This window comes from Panthera leo, chromosome A2, assembly GCF_018350215.1.
Source record: "Panthera leo isolate Ple1 chromosome A2, P.leo_Ple1_pat1.1, whole genome shotgun sequence".
Lineage (NCBI taxonomy): Eukaryota > Metazoa > Chordata > Mammalia > Carnivora > Felidae > Panthera > Panthera leo.
The window spans coordinates 151,716,671-151,731,272 of record NC_056680.1 but is presented as its reverse complement, the minus strand read 5'-3'; the positions used below and the strand labels follow the sequence as shown (position 1 = coordinate 151,731,272).

General features: G+C 38.2%; 2 protein-coding genes across 2 annotated transcripts in view; one reads left to right on the top strand and one right to left on the bottom strand.

The window, feature by feature from the left end:
* CREB3L2 (cAMP responsive element binding protein 3 like 2) overlaps window positions 1-14,602 on the top strand; it is a 228,908-nt gene that overhangs the window by 25,893 nt on the left and 188,413 nt on the right. The gene's annotated exons all lie outside the window — the stretch shown is intronic.
* AKR1D1 (aldo-keto reductase family 1 member D1) overlaps window positions 1-14,602 on the bottom strand; it is a 90,683-nt gene that overhangs the window by 9,991 nt on the left and 66,090 nt on the right. Inside the window, exons 5-8 of the mRNA XM_042925861.1 lie at window positions 11,664-11,741; window positions 6,772-6,894; window positions 2,222-2,331; window positions 886-1,051 (exon numbers count right to left, since the gene is read on the bottom strand). Of these exons, the coding sequence (XP_042781795.1) occupies window positions 886-1,051; window positions 2,222-2,331; window positions 6,772-6,894; window positions 11,664-11,741 (477 nt within the window). The remainder of the gene's footprint in view (window positions 1-885; window positions 1,052-2,221; window positions 2,332-6,771; window positions 6,895-11,663; window positions 11,742-14,602) is intronic.

Here is a 14,602-nt window from a genome sequence, read left to right as displayed (position 1 = left end):
TATGCATGTATGTATAAATATAGGATCGAGATTGTTGGGCCAAATGGATATGTGGGTTTGAATTTTGATGGCTATGGATAAGTGACATCCTGCTTCTCCAGATCTTAAGCCAATTAATGTTTCTAACAGGAGTATATGCAAGTATATGCAATATGTTTTCCCACATATTCGATATTCTGATTATTTTCCTATCTGAGGGGATAAATACTATCTCATTTTCCTCTTTAATTATGAACAAGACAAAAGCAGCTCACTTTCTTAAGTTATTAACTAATGAGTAATTACTTTTGCATGGTACTTTTCTATGGCTGTATTTACCTAGCAGTTTAGTCTTGAGTAGTAGGCAAGGTAATCTAATCACTCATTTGTCTAGTGGCCTCTTTTCTCGCCTGTAAGTCACCGTGTTGATCATGGAGTATTTACAGAGGAAATAAAGGCAAGTGACATTCATGAAGTCTAATGATCTTCTTCAATGATTTCCAAGTTTGTTCCTCACTTCTACCAGAGCCATTAAGAAGGTGGAAAGTTTACTATTAGGAATTTCAAGTTCTATACCTTCTATTGATCCTGTGCTGGTGGAGAAGTGAGTAGGTAAGAGTCAATAGGTAAGGAAACAAAAGAGTAAGGGAGCTAGGTAATGTACAAGCAGCATGGAAACCCTCGAAGTATTAGGGACTCTCTCAAACTCAGCTACAGTTAAATTCAGACCTAGAGAGTGTGGATTGGGGAGCAGGTATAAAAGAAAATGTGAAGGCATTACAATTAATTAAATTAACGGAAAGTTCTCTAAAACAAAGCAAAACAAAAAAAGCAAAACAAAAAAAACCCAAACTCCAAAACAAAAATGCCTTCTAGGTTTTACATGTACTGAAGCAGTTCTCTTACTTGAAAGTTTTCTTTGATCCTTTCAGGGTTAAAGCTTTTAGGAATAACAACCACTCCTCTCTGGATGTTGAAACGCAAAACAACTTGAGCTGCTGTCTTCTTGTATTTTTTCCCCAGTGAGTTTAGAAGTTCATCCTTTAACAAAGGTGGGGATGATACATTCACCCTTGAAAAAAATCAAAACATGCATCATATTTAGCTCGAGTCATCACAACAGATGGTTAGTCCATCACCCTCCTCCTCTGTCTCCCTATCCACCTGTTCACCTACCAGGACACTTCGGGTCACCTGTAACCAATTTCTTGGAGTGCAGAGCACTCAGTGAAGAGTTGCTCTTTTTTTTTAATTTTTAAAATTTATTTTGGGAGAGAGAGTGTGAGCAGGGCGAGGGGCAGAGGGAGAGAGAGAGAGAGAGAGAGAGAGAGAGAGAGAATAGCAAGCAGGCTCCATACCACCAGTGTGGAGCCTGAGGCAGAGCACAAGCTCACAAACTGTGAGATCATGACCTGAGCCAAAGTCAAGAGTTGGAGACTTAATCACTGAGCCACCCAGGCACCCCGAAGCATTGCTTTTATCAGGAAAAGACAAAGAGGTAAATTTATAGAGCTGTGTCTTTCAGAGGGTAAATAGTGCTTCTTGGGTGGGTCTTACGGAGATAACTGGGTTAGAAGCAGCTACACAGGGGAAGGCTCTGTTGGAGCAAACAGAGGCACAACTCTCGGAGTCATCTTCGAGTAGAAAAATTTCTACTTAAGTGTGTTGAACACATCACACACAGCACAAGTGCTGCCACTGAACACAGAGCTCAAACAATTCTCTGCGGCGCCTGGGTGGCTCAGTCTGGCAAGCGTCTGACTTTGGCTCAGGTCATGATCGTATGGTTTGTGAGTTCGAGCCCTGCATCAGGCTCTGTGCTGAGAGCTGGGAGCCTGGAGCCTGCTTCAGATTTGGCCCCTCCTCTGCTTGTGTGCTCTGGCACCGTGTTCTCTCTCTGTGTCAAAAATAAACATTTTAAAAAAAGAAAAAAATCAAAAATTTCAGGATCTGGTCATGGAGAATCTTTGTCAAATAATACCTAAACTAACATTTATGGAGCATTTCCTATGTTTCAGGCACTGCTAGGCAATTTTACACATACAGTAGAATCAATTCTTACCCCACCTTTGTGAGGGAGGTTATTAGCTCCAATTTGTACACACAGAGAATGGCTCAAAGAGGGTTAAGTTACTTTCTTAACATCACAGAGCCAAATAGTCATGCCATTCAAGTAACTCACATTAGTCTCACATTCTACACCAAAAGAAACACTCCTGAGCAGACATAGAGCCTTACTTACCAGCTTGGATTCCTTGAGGTCCCCAAAGGGCTATATGCGATAATGACGATGTCATGTTGTTGGCAAAATTTCAAGAGTTTGGGCTGGGTAAAATACGGATGGCACTCAACCTACATGGTTGCAGTGGAGGGCAGAGCACAAAATCAAAGCCTTGTAGTGAATCCAGTTTTACACAGTTTTAAAAAGTTCTTCAATAATACCCATCTAAAAGCATCATGGATAACGAGGCAAATGCTGAATATTGTTCTTAACAAGGAAGTTTACGTTATGGTGAGATTACTTACAACGTGGTTAGTGGGGTCACCACCTGTGGATTAACTCTAAAATAAACGGGGAGCGAATTCAATTTCATGTCGCTATCATAGTGTAAAGCTTTAACGGAACAGACTTAATTATTTATAGTGACCATTCCAGCAAATACAATTTTCTAGGACAACAATACAGTCTCAAGGTTCAGATTAGAGTCTCGATACGGAGCAGTGACGTGTTGCCGAAGCCTTTTCTCTGTAGCTATCGAGCATCTAAGAACATTTTCACAAGAGGTAGAGCATGCATAAAATGAAATTTGAAGATGTATTTTGTCCTCTTGGCCGAGAGTTCCTTACACCACCCAGTGCAGGCCTACATCCGTCTTCACTGTCTCGTTGGCAAGAGTCCCGCACTGAAAATGTTTGTGTCACAAAGTCCTTCGCAAAGTTTCTTTTAACCCCTCTGGTAACTTTGGGCCTGTGCTTTTCTTTCCTTTTTAAATTAAAATCAACCAAGCCTGAATTAAAATAGTTGTAGTATTTAATTATTATTTTCACTGTCTGGTTTGAGTTCTAGAAGGCACAAGGACCCGCTCGCTACCTATGAATTTGCAAAGATAAAACTGGGCCTCTTAGTGGTGGGTCTTATTCCCATTCTCATTTGATATACTTTTTTTTTTTCCCCCTGGCATTATCTTGTTCCCTTACCCCAAGAAACACTTGTGGGTTTTCTCTCCTTTGGAACATTTCTTAAACAATTCTAAAAAGTAACACAGAAACTAAAATAAGGCAGGAATCACACTTCTTAGTGTTTCCTTCCAACATCACTCGCTGCTTTTTCATTTCCAGTTGCATCTGTTATTGGTAGGCCAGTCTCCCCAAAATACGTACTTCATCATGTCACTCACTGCTTAGAAACTAAGTATGAATTCCTTCATTTCATGCCTACCGGCTCACTCCAAACACAGCAGTTTGGTCTCCCCACAAGGACTCCTTTCTAATCAGATTGCAGTGCTGTGGCCTGTCTCTGGCCTATTAATGTAGAAGCAGGTATGTGAATACGTGTATGTAAATATGTGTGTGTATGTTTATATATACATCGAATGGTTTTATAACCTACTCTTTGAGAAAGGATTTCATATGGTTTGTGGCAAAAGATATACATAATAAGGCAATTAGAGTTAGAAACAGAACAAATAGGTGTGTGCATATGGAGTCTATGACTGAACTGAATCTGTGAACGGCAATTTGGGATGATACAGAGTTGCACTAAGTAACATCCGAGAAACATCTACTCAACAAAAACTTGAGAGTTAATATATACACTCAAATAACATAACATAACCTAATTTAATATAAATGTTTGCATAGACAGTTCTTCTTTTAAAAATTTTCAATGTTTATTTTTGAGAGAGAGAGACAGAGAGACAGAGACAGAGAGAGAGTGCAAGTGGGTGAGGGGCAGAGAGAGGGAATCCGAAGCAGGCTCCAGGCTCTAAGCTGTCAGCACAGAGCCCGACGTGGGGCTCGAACACACGAACCACGAGATCATGACTTGAGCTGAAGTCGGATGCTTAACTGATTGAGCCACCCAAGCACCCCTGCATAGATAGTTCTTAGGTAAAAATCCTGGGGCATATCACTAACGGGACACCCAGTGAGGGAAATGTGGGGGTGGGAGTGGATAAGCTATTAAGATCCATGTGCATACGAACACAGAGAACCATATTCCTTTTTTTTTCAGAGCACTTATCTCAGTTTCTAACTATCAATAACTTTTGTGATTGTTTGATGTCTGTTCCACACTAGAGAGCTAGTGCCCCGAGAGGAAGGGCTGTATCTGTCTTTGGTCACTTATGCATGCCTGGAACCTAGCAAAGTGCGTGGCATAAGGCCAGTGCTCGATGGCTGTTGAATGAATGGAAATGGTACCTATACAGACAGACAGGACCAAGCCAGAATCTTAGAATTACTGGTGCTGCAGACTTTACAGAAGGGCTCCATCAGCACTGCAGCTTGGTGGGGTCATTTGAGGCCAGCAGATGATCCTTGTTGGGTCTGCTGGCACCGGAGGCCGAGTTTACGGTGAAGGGCAGTGACGGTGTCTGATGTCACAGGGCCTTGATGCCAGTGTTGCCCTGGAACTTCGTCATTTCTAAGGAGAAGGATGACTAAGCACACTTGCTTCCTTCTTTGCCAGGGACTGGTTATGGCCCTTTGTGGATGGGCCACTGGAGATGTGGTCTTTACTTTTTCTTGTTGACTATGTAAAACTGATGTCACTTCTCAGTGTCTTGACATGTCTGGGGCCTTTTTTTCAACACTATTTGGTAGCGTGGGACTTGAGATAGCAAAATCTCACAAGGTGAAGTTAAGCTGGACAGAAGCTGTGAAGGAAGATGTTAACCTCATCCTCTGTCTTTCTGTAAAAAAACTATGCTGAATTTTCCTTTCATTAATTAAGTCACTCAAAAAATATTTATTGCTTCCTAAGTCAGATGTCTGTGACTTAGGCATAGTGAGTAGGGTTAGGAAAAAAATGAAGAATTTGGAGATCTTTCCTTTCTCCCCTCCCCCTCCTTCATTTGTTAGAATTGGGTGTATAAAAATTAAAAGACCTGAGCTAAGGTCTAATTCAAAGGTCTCCTTTGAATTAGGCTAGGAAAACACTGCATGACAAATTGCCCACCAGGAAGACTTTCAGAGAGACTAAGCCAGGGATGGAGCCTGGGAGACACATGTCTTTGTGTCAACACAGACATCTTGGACAGTACTAGGGAAGTTTGGAATGCTCAGATTCTGAGAATTAGTAGAGAGCAAGGTCATATTCTATGTGGCTTTGTTCATAAAGTCCACGGAAAAATAGACAAATCTGCAAATTATACTTTAAATTTCTTCTAATGGGAAAGTTAATTTTTAAATAGGTGAATTTTGACTTATGCAAGGTCTCCAGGTATGTATCCCTCATAGATAAAATGTGTCCGCTCTGTATGAGGCCCACAGTATGCTCATTGTGATCTTGAACTGAAAGCTGCTCTTTTTTGTGTCTCTGGAGTAGAGGTGATCCTGCTCAATGCACAGGGTAATGGCTGGCCGGCCAGTAGACCTGCACTTTGATCTGTGCTATCTCTATAGGGTTGATATACTCTGCCTTCAGACACCATGAAACACATGAATAGGCTATGATCTTCCAACATGCTCTTTGTCATGAGGAGACACACTGTCAAATTCCTCATTTTTCATTCTGAGGTCAAAAACCGCCATCTTTCTTTATATATTTGTAAGAAGAAATGTGTGTGTCATTTCAGCCTTTTAGTTATCTAATTTTTTAAATAACAGAGGTTCCTACTGTTCCTAGTGCCTCTTTTCTTTTTCATTGTTTTTTAAATGTTTTATTTTTGAGAGAGAATCCAAAGCTGCAAGCCCATGTGGGGCTCGAACTCACAAACGGTGAGATCACGACCTGAGCCGAAGTCAGACACTCAACCACCTGAGCCACCCAGGCTCCCCATTTCACGCTTTATAACAAAATACTGTTTTTGAGGGTGCAGGAAGATGTGCTGGTGAGGGGTAGGAATTAGGGATATGATTCCCCTTTTCTATTACATTTAAAAATGTAATTATCCATTTTTGTTTGCTCTTTTTTTCCTAATTTTAGAGTTTAGCATTTTATACTGTTCAATGTGTCAGTTTCTTTTATAATTTTCTCATGGTTACATTTTCTATATATAGCTCCAGAAAACTAAAAATGTTTTGTAGTATTCACAAATGACTTCCTCTTTCTTCTTTAACAGCTGATCAAAGAGATACTAGGAGTATGACATGAAGCAAAGAACTAGCCCTTCCCCCCACACTATTTATTGACAAATTCATCCCTTAGCCATTAGTTTGCATTATGTTTTTTTTTTTTTTTTTTACATTATGTTTTTATTACACTTGGGGCTTGTTTATTTCTTATTTTCTACTCATTTGTATGTTGGTTCTGTACAAATCTTACATTATTTTAAATACTCCGTATATATTAATATCTGGCAGATCTAGCTCGCCCTCATTATTTTTCTTCAAAAAATCATTTGGGTTACCTTTGCCTGGATTTGAACTTTAAAATCTTTTCGTAAGAGACACATAGTGAGAGAAGTCAAAAGATTTGCTCAGAGTCCTCTGATGAGATATATGTAGAGTGATCACAAGATTTCTGACTCCTAGATCAGGGTTCTTGCTGTTAAGTAAACATTGGAATCTCCCTCTACCCCTCACACACACCCCAATTCCTCACCTCCCACCGATCCTGTCAAACTATACCTGGTTGCTGACTGGCTTATGTTTGAGTCCTGGTTTGTTCAAGATGAGTTCCAGCTGCCTGCGGTTAAAATTGGATACTCCAAGGGATTTCACCAAGCCAGCATCTTTGCAAGCTTCCAAAGCCTGTTGAATAAAGGCCAATGGGTCAACAAAAAAGCCTCAAAACAAACGAGATGTCTATGAGGGTGACTATGAATTCTTTAAGAATGAAAGTCCCGGGGCGCCTGGGTGGCTCAGTCGGTTAAGCATACGACTTCGGCTCAGGTCATGATCTCGCGGTCCGTGAGTTTGAGCCCCACGTTGGGCTCTGTGCTGACAGCTCAGAGCCTGGAGCCTGTTTCAGATTCTGTGTCTCCCTCTCTCTCTGACCCTCCCCCGTTCATGCTCTGTCTCTCTCTGTCTCAAAAATAAATAAAAACGTTAAAAAAAAAAAAATTTAAGAATGAAAGTCCCTGGGTATGGTAATAGGCGTGTGTGAAGAAAAAAAAAAAAAGTGGGACAGACAGACAGGAATTGTTTGGGAAATATTGTACACCATATCTTCCCCCTTGCATTTTCACAATGTATACCAGTGCATTAAGAATGATCTTATTTCTTGAAAGCTGTTGAGGTTTGCTTTGTGGCTTGGGACCTGATCCATTTTTATAAATGTCTGGTGTGTGTGAAAATGTATATTCTCCTATTATTATATATATATCTTTTTCTCCTCTTGCTCTGTGTGTGTCTCTGTCTCATACGTACATGTATATATAGACACACACACAGACACATACACATATCTTATATAAAATTAGGTCTAGTTTTTCCTGGCTTCTCAATAACTTAAAGGAATATGTTAGAAATCTCCCACCGTATTAGAAGAATTTATCAATGTCTTCTTATAGTTTATCAACCTTTGCTTTATATATTTTGAAGATATTTTAAATGGTACATATGTGTTTAAAACTGGTATATCTTCTTGGTAAATGAATCTTTTATCATTATGCTATTTGCCATTTCCTATAAATTTTGGAATCAGCTTTTCCATTTCTTTTGGGATTTTGACTGGGATTGCATTGAATCTATCGACCAGTTTGGGGAAAATTAACATCTTAATATAGTCAATCTTTTTTTTATCTTTTTAAAAAATGTTTATTTTTCAGAGAGAGCATGAGTCGGGGAGGGCCACAGAGAAAAGGGGAATAGAAGATCCAAAGCCGGCTCTGTGCTGATAGCAGAGAGAGCAGAGAGCCTGATGCAGGGCTTGAACTCACTAACTGTGAGATCATGACCTGAGCCAAAGTCAGATGCTCAGCCAACTGTGCCACCCAGACATCCTTATGGTCAGTCCTTCTATCAAAGAACATGATATATCTCTCAACTTATTTAAAATATTAAACATTTCTCTCAGTAGTGGGCCTGGCTGTCTCAGTTGGTAGAGCATGTGACTCATGATCTTGAGGTTGTGAGTTCAAGCCCCACTTTGGGTATAGAGATGATTTATAAAAAAGCTGCTCAGTAATGCATTGTAGTTTTTACTGTGTAAGTCTTGCACTGATTTTGTTAAATTTATCTCTAAATACTTAATATTTTTATATTCACTTAATTATTAAATACTTCATAATTAAATTTCTAAAAACTTAATTTCCACTTGAACATTGCTAACATACATATATTGATACAGATTTTATTTTTTGTCCTACAGATTATTTACATGTATGCTTCTTAGTTTCAAAATATTTGATGAGTTTTCAGATATATTTTTGTTATTGACTTCAAATTTAATTCCGATTTTATCAGACAGCCTACTTTGCATAAAGAATATTATTAAGTGTATTGAGATTTGTTTTATGTCTCAGACAATGGACTATTTTGCTAAATGTTCCATGTGCACTTGAAAAATAGCATTTTGTTATATTTTGGTGAAGTACTTTAAAATTGTCAATTAGGTTAAGCTGGTTGATAATATTTAAATCTCCTCTAATCTATAGATTTTCTGTGTACGTACTATCTCAATTATTGAGAGAGAGGTTTTGAAATCTTTGACTATAATTGTAGATTATTCTCTTTCTCTTTTCAGTTCTCTTAGTTTATGCGTCATGTATTTTGGAGTTCTGTTATTAGGTGCATAGATGTTTAGGATTGATCCTTTCATTATTATAAAACAAAATTTTTTAAATGTTTATTTTTGACAGAGAGACAGAGAGAGAGACACAGAGGGAGTGGGGGAGGGGCAGAGAGAGATGGAGACACAGAATCTGAAGCAAGTTTCAGGTTCTGAGCTGTTAGCACAGAGCCCAACGCAGGGTTCAAACCCACGAACCGTGAGATCATGACCTTCTTTGTGAGCTGAAGTCAGGCGCTTAACCAACTGAGCCACCCAGGCACCCTATTAAACTAACTTCTTTATCCCTGGTAATAATTTTTGCTCTGTAATCTTTGTTGATATTAAAATAACTACTCTAGCTTTCTTTTGATTACTATCAGCTGAGTATGTCTTTTTCTACCCTTTTCATTTTTTTTCTTAACCTTTTATTTCCAACCTATTTGTGTCTTTTCATTTAAAATGGGTTTCTTAGGGGTGCCTGGGTGGCTCAGTTAGGTATCTGACTCTTGATTTCAACTCAGGTCATGATCTCACAATCATGGGATCCAGCACCCCTTTGGATTCTGTGCTCAGCCTGGTGCCTGCTTAGGATCATCTCTCTCTTCCTCTGCCTCTCTCCCTCACTGCCCCCTCTCTTTCTGTCTCAAAAGATAAATAAAATGGGTTTCTTATATATAATATGTACTGGAGTTTTGCTTTTTATCCATTCTGACAACCTCTACTTTGTAACTGAGTTGTTTGGACTATTTACATAGATTGTGATTATTAATACAACTGAGTTTAAATCTCCCATCTTGCTCTTTGCTTTCTACTTTTTCCCATCCATTCATTTTCCCTCTTCTTTCCCTGTCTTCGCCTCAGTTTATTTTTTTTGTTCCAATTTTTTTTTTCTTTATTGGCTTGTTTGCGATAGTCTGGACATTTGAACATTTTCTCTTAATATTTGATATTCTGAAATTTCACTGTAATGTATCTTCTCTTTTTCTCTTCGGTAATCCATGCCCTTTATCTCTTTTTATTTCTTCAAATATTACCTCTTTTTTTTTTCTTCTTTCTTTATTTTTCTGAGACTCTTATTGTGTGGAAATTCAAATTGTATCCTTTATACCTCTTATCTTTTCTTTCATATTTAAAAATTTTTCTTGTCCTTTTCTTCTTCATGTTGGGGATTTCCTTATTCTGATATTTCAATCTGATCATGGGTTTTTTTGCTTGTTTTTTTAAAAAATGTATTCTTGTTCTTGTTTCATATTGCTAACATCTTTTCCTATCCCCTTGAATGAATATATACATATACATATACATATACAATACATATACATATACATATATATATACATATACATATATATATACATATACATACATACATATACATATATATATATATATATATATATGTATATAATTTGGCTAATTTAAAGTTCTTGGTCCTTTTCTCTGTGTATGTTGGGATTTCTAATTGAGATCTGTTGCTTTTTTGTGAAATAAATGCCTTGTAATTTGGGGCTATGAACACATTTTTTCCTGGGAATACTGGCTATGCTATTAGGCAGTCCCTTGGAGGGGAATACCAGGCTCTAAAACTAGTCATCTACAGTAAGGTCAGGAAAGAGTATATGGTCTCCTAGGTGGAGAGCCCCAGACACCAGAAAACCCAATCAATGCTTCCTCACTCCTCAGAACAACTCCACAATTCAGATCTTCAGCTCTTACCTATGGGGGGAAATCTATTGGAAAGAGATACTGGTTAGAGTATAATTTCTCAGCCTTTGGGGTTTGGAATGGGAGAGCCAGGGAGACAACTACCAGGGGTCAGATAGTAACTTATGTTTTTCTCAGCTTCTCACAAGTGCAGGATTTCAGTACTACTCTGATTTGATTCCTGAAGACACCTGAACATGAATCTTAAGTTTCTGCACATATGGAGCAGACAATATTTGTCCCAAGGCTATAGCAGGAGAGAAGAGAGAACAAAAAGAACTTGAAGGTCCTCTGCTATGTAATCCTACTAGTGTTTGTTGGGCTGCCTTCTACTCTAGGTAAAAGCTGCCATATTACCTCGTAAACAAACCAGTTCAAAATATCGGCATTCCCCCCCCCCACCCCCGGCCAAGAATCCATACCGATTTTCTAATTACTTTCCCCTAGTTTTCCTACTCTCATGATCTTGCGGAAGGAGCCAACAGCTTGCTGAGAAATGGAACCAGAATTATTTTTCAGTTTTTCATGTATCATTTTAACTTTGTTTCTTTTAAACATCATATTACTGATTTTTATAAATTCAATTTGAGAAACTTAAAAAACTTGTGAATTTATCTCATGTGTACATTTTCATTTACAGTCACATTAGAACTTATTTCCTTTACTTTCTTTTTCCTTCTACACTTCTCTCTTCCTTCTATGGCATTCTTCTTTTCCATCAAAACAAAATCAAGAATTTTTCAGTGCACATATCTTTGCTTATGGTTAAAATGCCTGGTTTTTAATTTTTTTTCAATGTTTTTATGTTTGAGAGACAGAGAATGAGTGGGGGAGGGGCAGAGACAGAGAGAGACACACACACAGAATCTGAAGCAGGCTCCAGGCACCACGCCCGATGTTGGGCTCAAACTCACAAACTGTGAGATCATGACCTGAGATAAAGTCAGACACTTAACCAACTGAGCCACCCAGGGGCCCCCAAAACGCCTGTTCTTTTACTTTCCATTGGAAGCAAAGGCTGTATCTCTCCATAAACTGAATAGAAATAGTCAGATCACAGTTTAAAAATGTATTTTGAGATAAGAGGCCCATTTGAACTTACCTCCCAAGTGGCACACAGATTTGACTTGTGATATAACCATTTGCCATTCTCATCTTTAGGATAGAAATCATCTCCAGGCTACAGAAAAATAACAAGCATAACTTATTTTACTTATAGCTGGGAATTAAAATTATGGAATTTGAGGAATTCCAGGAATACCCTGGCCCTGGGAAAGAAATTCAATTCTAATTCTTTTTATACTTATATATTATAAATATGACCCATTAGTCTCATTATCTCACCCTGGTATTCATTTTTCCTTTATTTATTGACAGATTATTATTGTTCTTAAACCATGGATTTTTGCCTGTCTCTTTTTTTAGATGTTTTTATTTTTGAGAGAAAGAGAGAGCAGGTGCATGTGCATGAATGGGGGAGGGGCAGAGAGAGAAGGGGACAGAGGATCTGAAACAGGCTCTATGCTGATAGCAGAGAGCCAGATACAGGGCTCAAACCCATGAACTGTGAGATCATGACCTGAGCTGAAGTTGGACACTTAACCAACTGAGCCACCCAGGCGCCCCATGAAAATCTCTCTTAATAACAAAATTACTCATAAATAAGGAGTAGAAGAAGCTGAGAATTAGGACTTTCAGGCTTACTGTTTTGACCTAACCCTAACCCTTGCCAAAGTTGAGAACACCAAATTTCTTACTCCGATAAGAAGCCAAAGGTCATCATTAAGGGTGAGAGGAAATTCTTTATCTAAGAAAAGTGTAGCTAATGGATGGAATGCCTCCTAAGAGTAAGGGAAAACTCAGCATGTTACTTCTCAGTTCTGAATAACCTGCCCAGTGGTTCTCTTCTTTCCCTTTCTGGGACCTCCAGGAGTTTAGCATCTGTTTTCTACCTCACAAATTATCTCAGTATCAAACCCAGTTTTGGGGTGATCCCTTCCCAACAAAGGCCATTGTTTTTCAGATTTCTTCTTTTTCACGACATCTAAAAATGGGACACATCTGTTGTGGGCTTGGAAGTGGGATTGAGAGAAATAAAAGATGATTTCTAGGCTCCTTGGCTGGCTGGTGGTGATCATATCCTGAGGTTAGGCTAGCAATCAAGGGTTTTGTTGTGGATATTTTGTGTTTGACATGTCAATTAGATTTGAGTGGATATTTGAGGAGGCAATTAAACAGAGAGAAGTTGGCTGCAGACTAATTTGGGAGTCCTCAGTATATAAAGTGTTATTTAATCCATGAGACTGATCACCTTTAAAGAAAATGTGGCTCAGTAAGACAATATTAAGGATAGAGTACTGGGCATAATGACATTTGGAGGTTGGCAGAGAAGAAGCTATCAAAGCATCTTAAGAGGGTAATATAGAGCCATGAGCTGAAAATGTTTAAAGAAAAAGGTAGTAGTCACCTGTGTTGAAAGTGATCAAATAATATGGGGACAAAGTGTCTTTTGGATTTGGATGACAGCATGGAAGTCTATAGACCTTGCTAATAGGAATTCTTTTGTTGAAAACCAAGCAATTGGACAAAATCCATTATATTCTTAAATATTTAAAATATTTTTCCTTCTGTTAGCTCACCTGAATGAAACCTTCCCCTGGCAATAACATTTTCTCCGTTTGTGCTTTGTAGTGAAGACCATGTCTTCTCAGTTCCTCCTGTCTCACTGAGAATAGGAAAAGGGCTCCTTTCTCCTTGATGCCCCATAATCACTCATGTTAATGACCCTTTCTGTCTCTGATTTCTAAGCTCTTTGACCTTTTCAACACTGATGACCCACATTTTCATTTCAGTCTCTCTCTCTATTTCTTTTTTTTTTTTTCTCTCTCTGTTTCTTAGAGCCTTTTGCATTTCCTAATTTTACTTCTGTTCTGAAATGGCTTTATGCCTCCATTGCGAACTCTGTCAAATAATATTTACTTCCCCAGGTTTTAATTAAGCCCTTATCAAGCCTGCACCCATGTTAAATATTTCTATGATGCCTCCCTGAAGCTTCTACTGTGTCTAACTTACTAATCCATTAATCCAGATAAACCCTTTGTCTTTGTCCTCTACTCCTCCTTACTGTAAGGCATTACTGGAAAAATAATTCAACCCTCTAAAAACCTGTGCTCTTGACTCTCATTCCAATTCAGCAGTAACTTCATTCATCTTTTTAAAACATCTTATCATGAGTTTTTGTATTGTGCTGTTGTTAATTTGACATTTAAAAAAATAACATCGTGCTAAAATATTTTAGCAAGAAAGATTTCTTGTTAAAAAATGATGAGATTGAAAAATCATGTGATATTTTGGTTTCAAAGATTGATTTCCCCCCCAAAAAAAAGATTGGTTTCTCAATTATAGTTTCATTTAGGAGGTAATGTCATTATACTGTGTCTTTTCTAACTGTTAAAAAGTTTTACCTTCTCTCTGTATCTTTGAGCCTTGATCCCATCTAAGAATAGGAATACAAATTCTCTATTTACTTTGCCAAAAAGATTTTATAAATCATTGGTCAGCCAGAGAGAAGTAAATTTCATTTTCTCACTTTTAGATACAGGCTCTTTCCAAATATTTAAGACTTAGCTTAGAAGTCTGCCATTTGAACAAGAGTAAAGTTAGTTGTGTGAGGATGAGGGCTGAGGTTATAACTTCCAAGAGCCTGAAATTTAAAAAAAAATCACTGTAGTCCACAGGGTGTTGGGATTGTTAGGTTTGCGAGGACAAGGCAGGGGCAGTGTCACGTAGGGGAACAAGTATGAAGTTGGCATCAGGGGACTGACCATCTACTCCCTGTTCTAATGGCCTTTATTTTCTTTATCATTATCTTTTTTTTCTCTCTAATGGGCTTTAAACCTGAGTTAGTTAGTTCCTTGTTTGGGGCCTCGACTTTCTTTTCTGTGAAATGAGGTTATTGGGATATCTTATAACTAAGTTTCTTTTCCACACGAACATTTCAGAATATTATCTTTCATTTATTATCAAGAAAATGTCAGACAT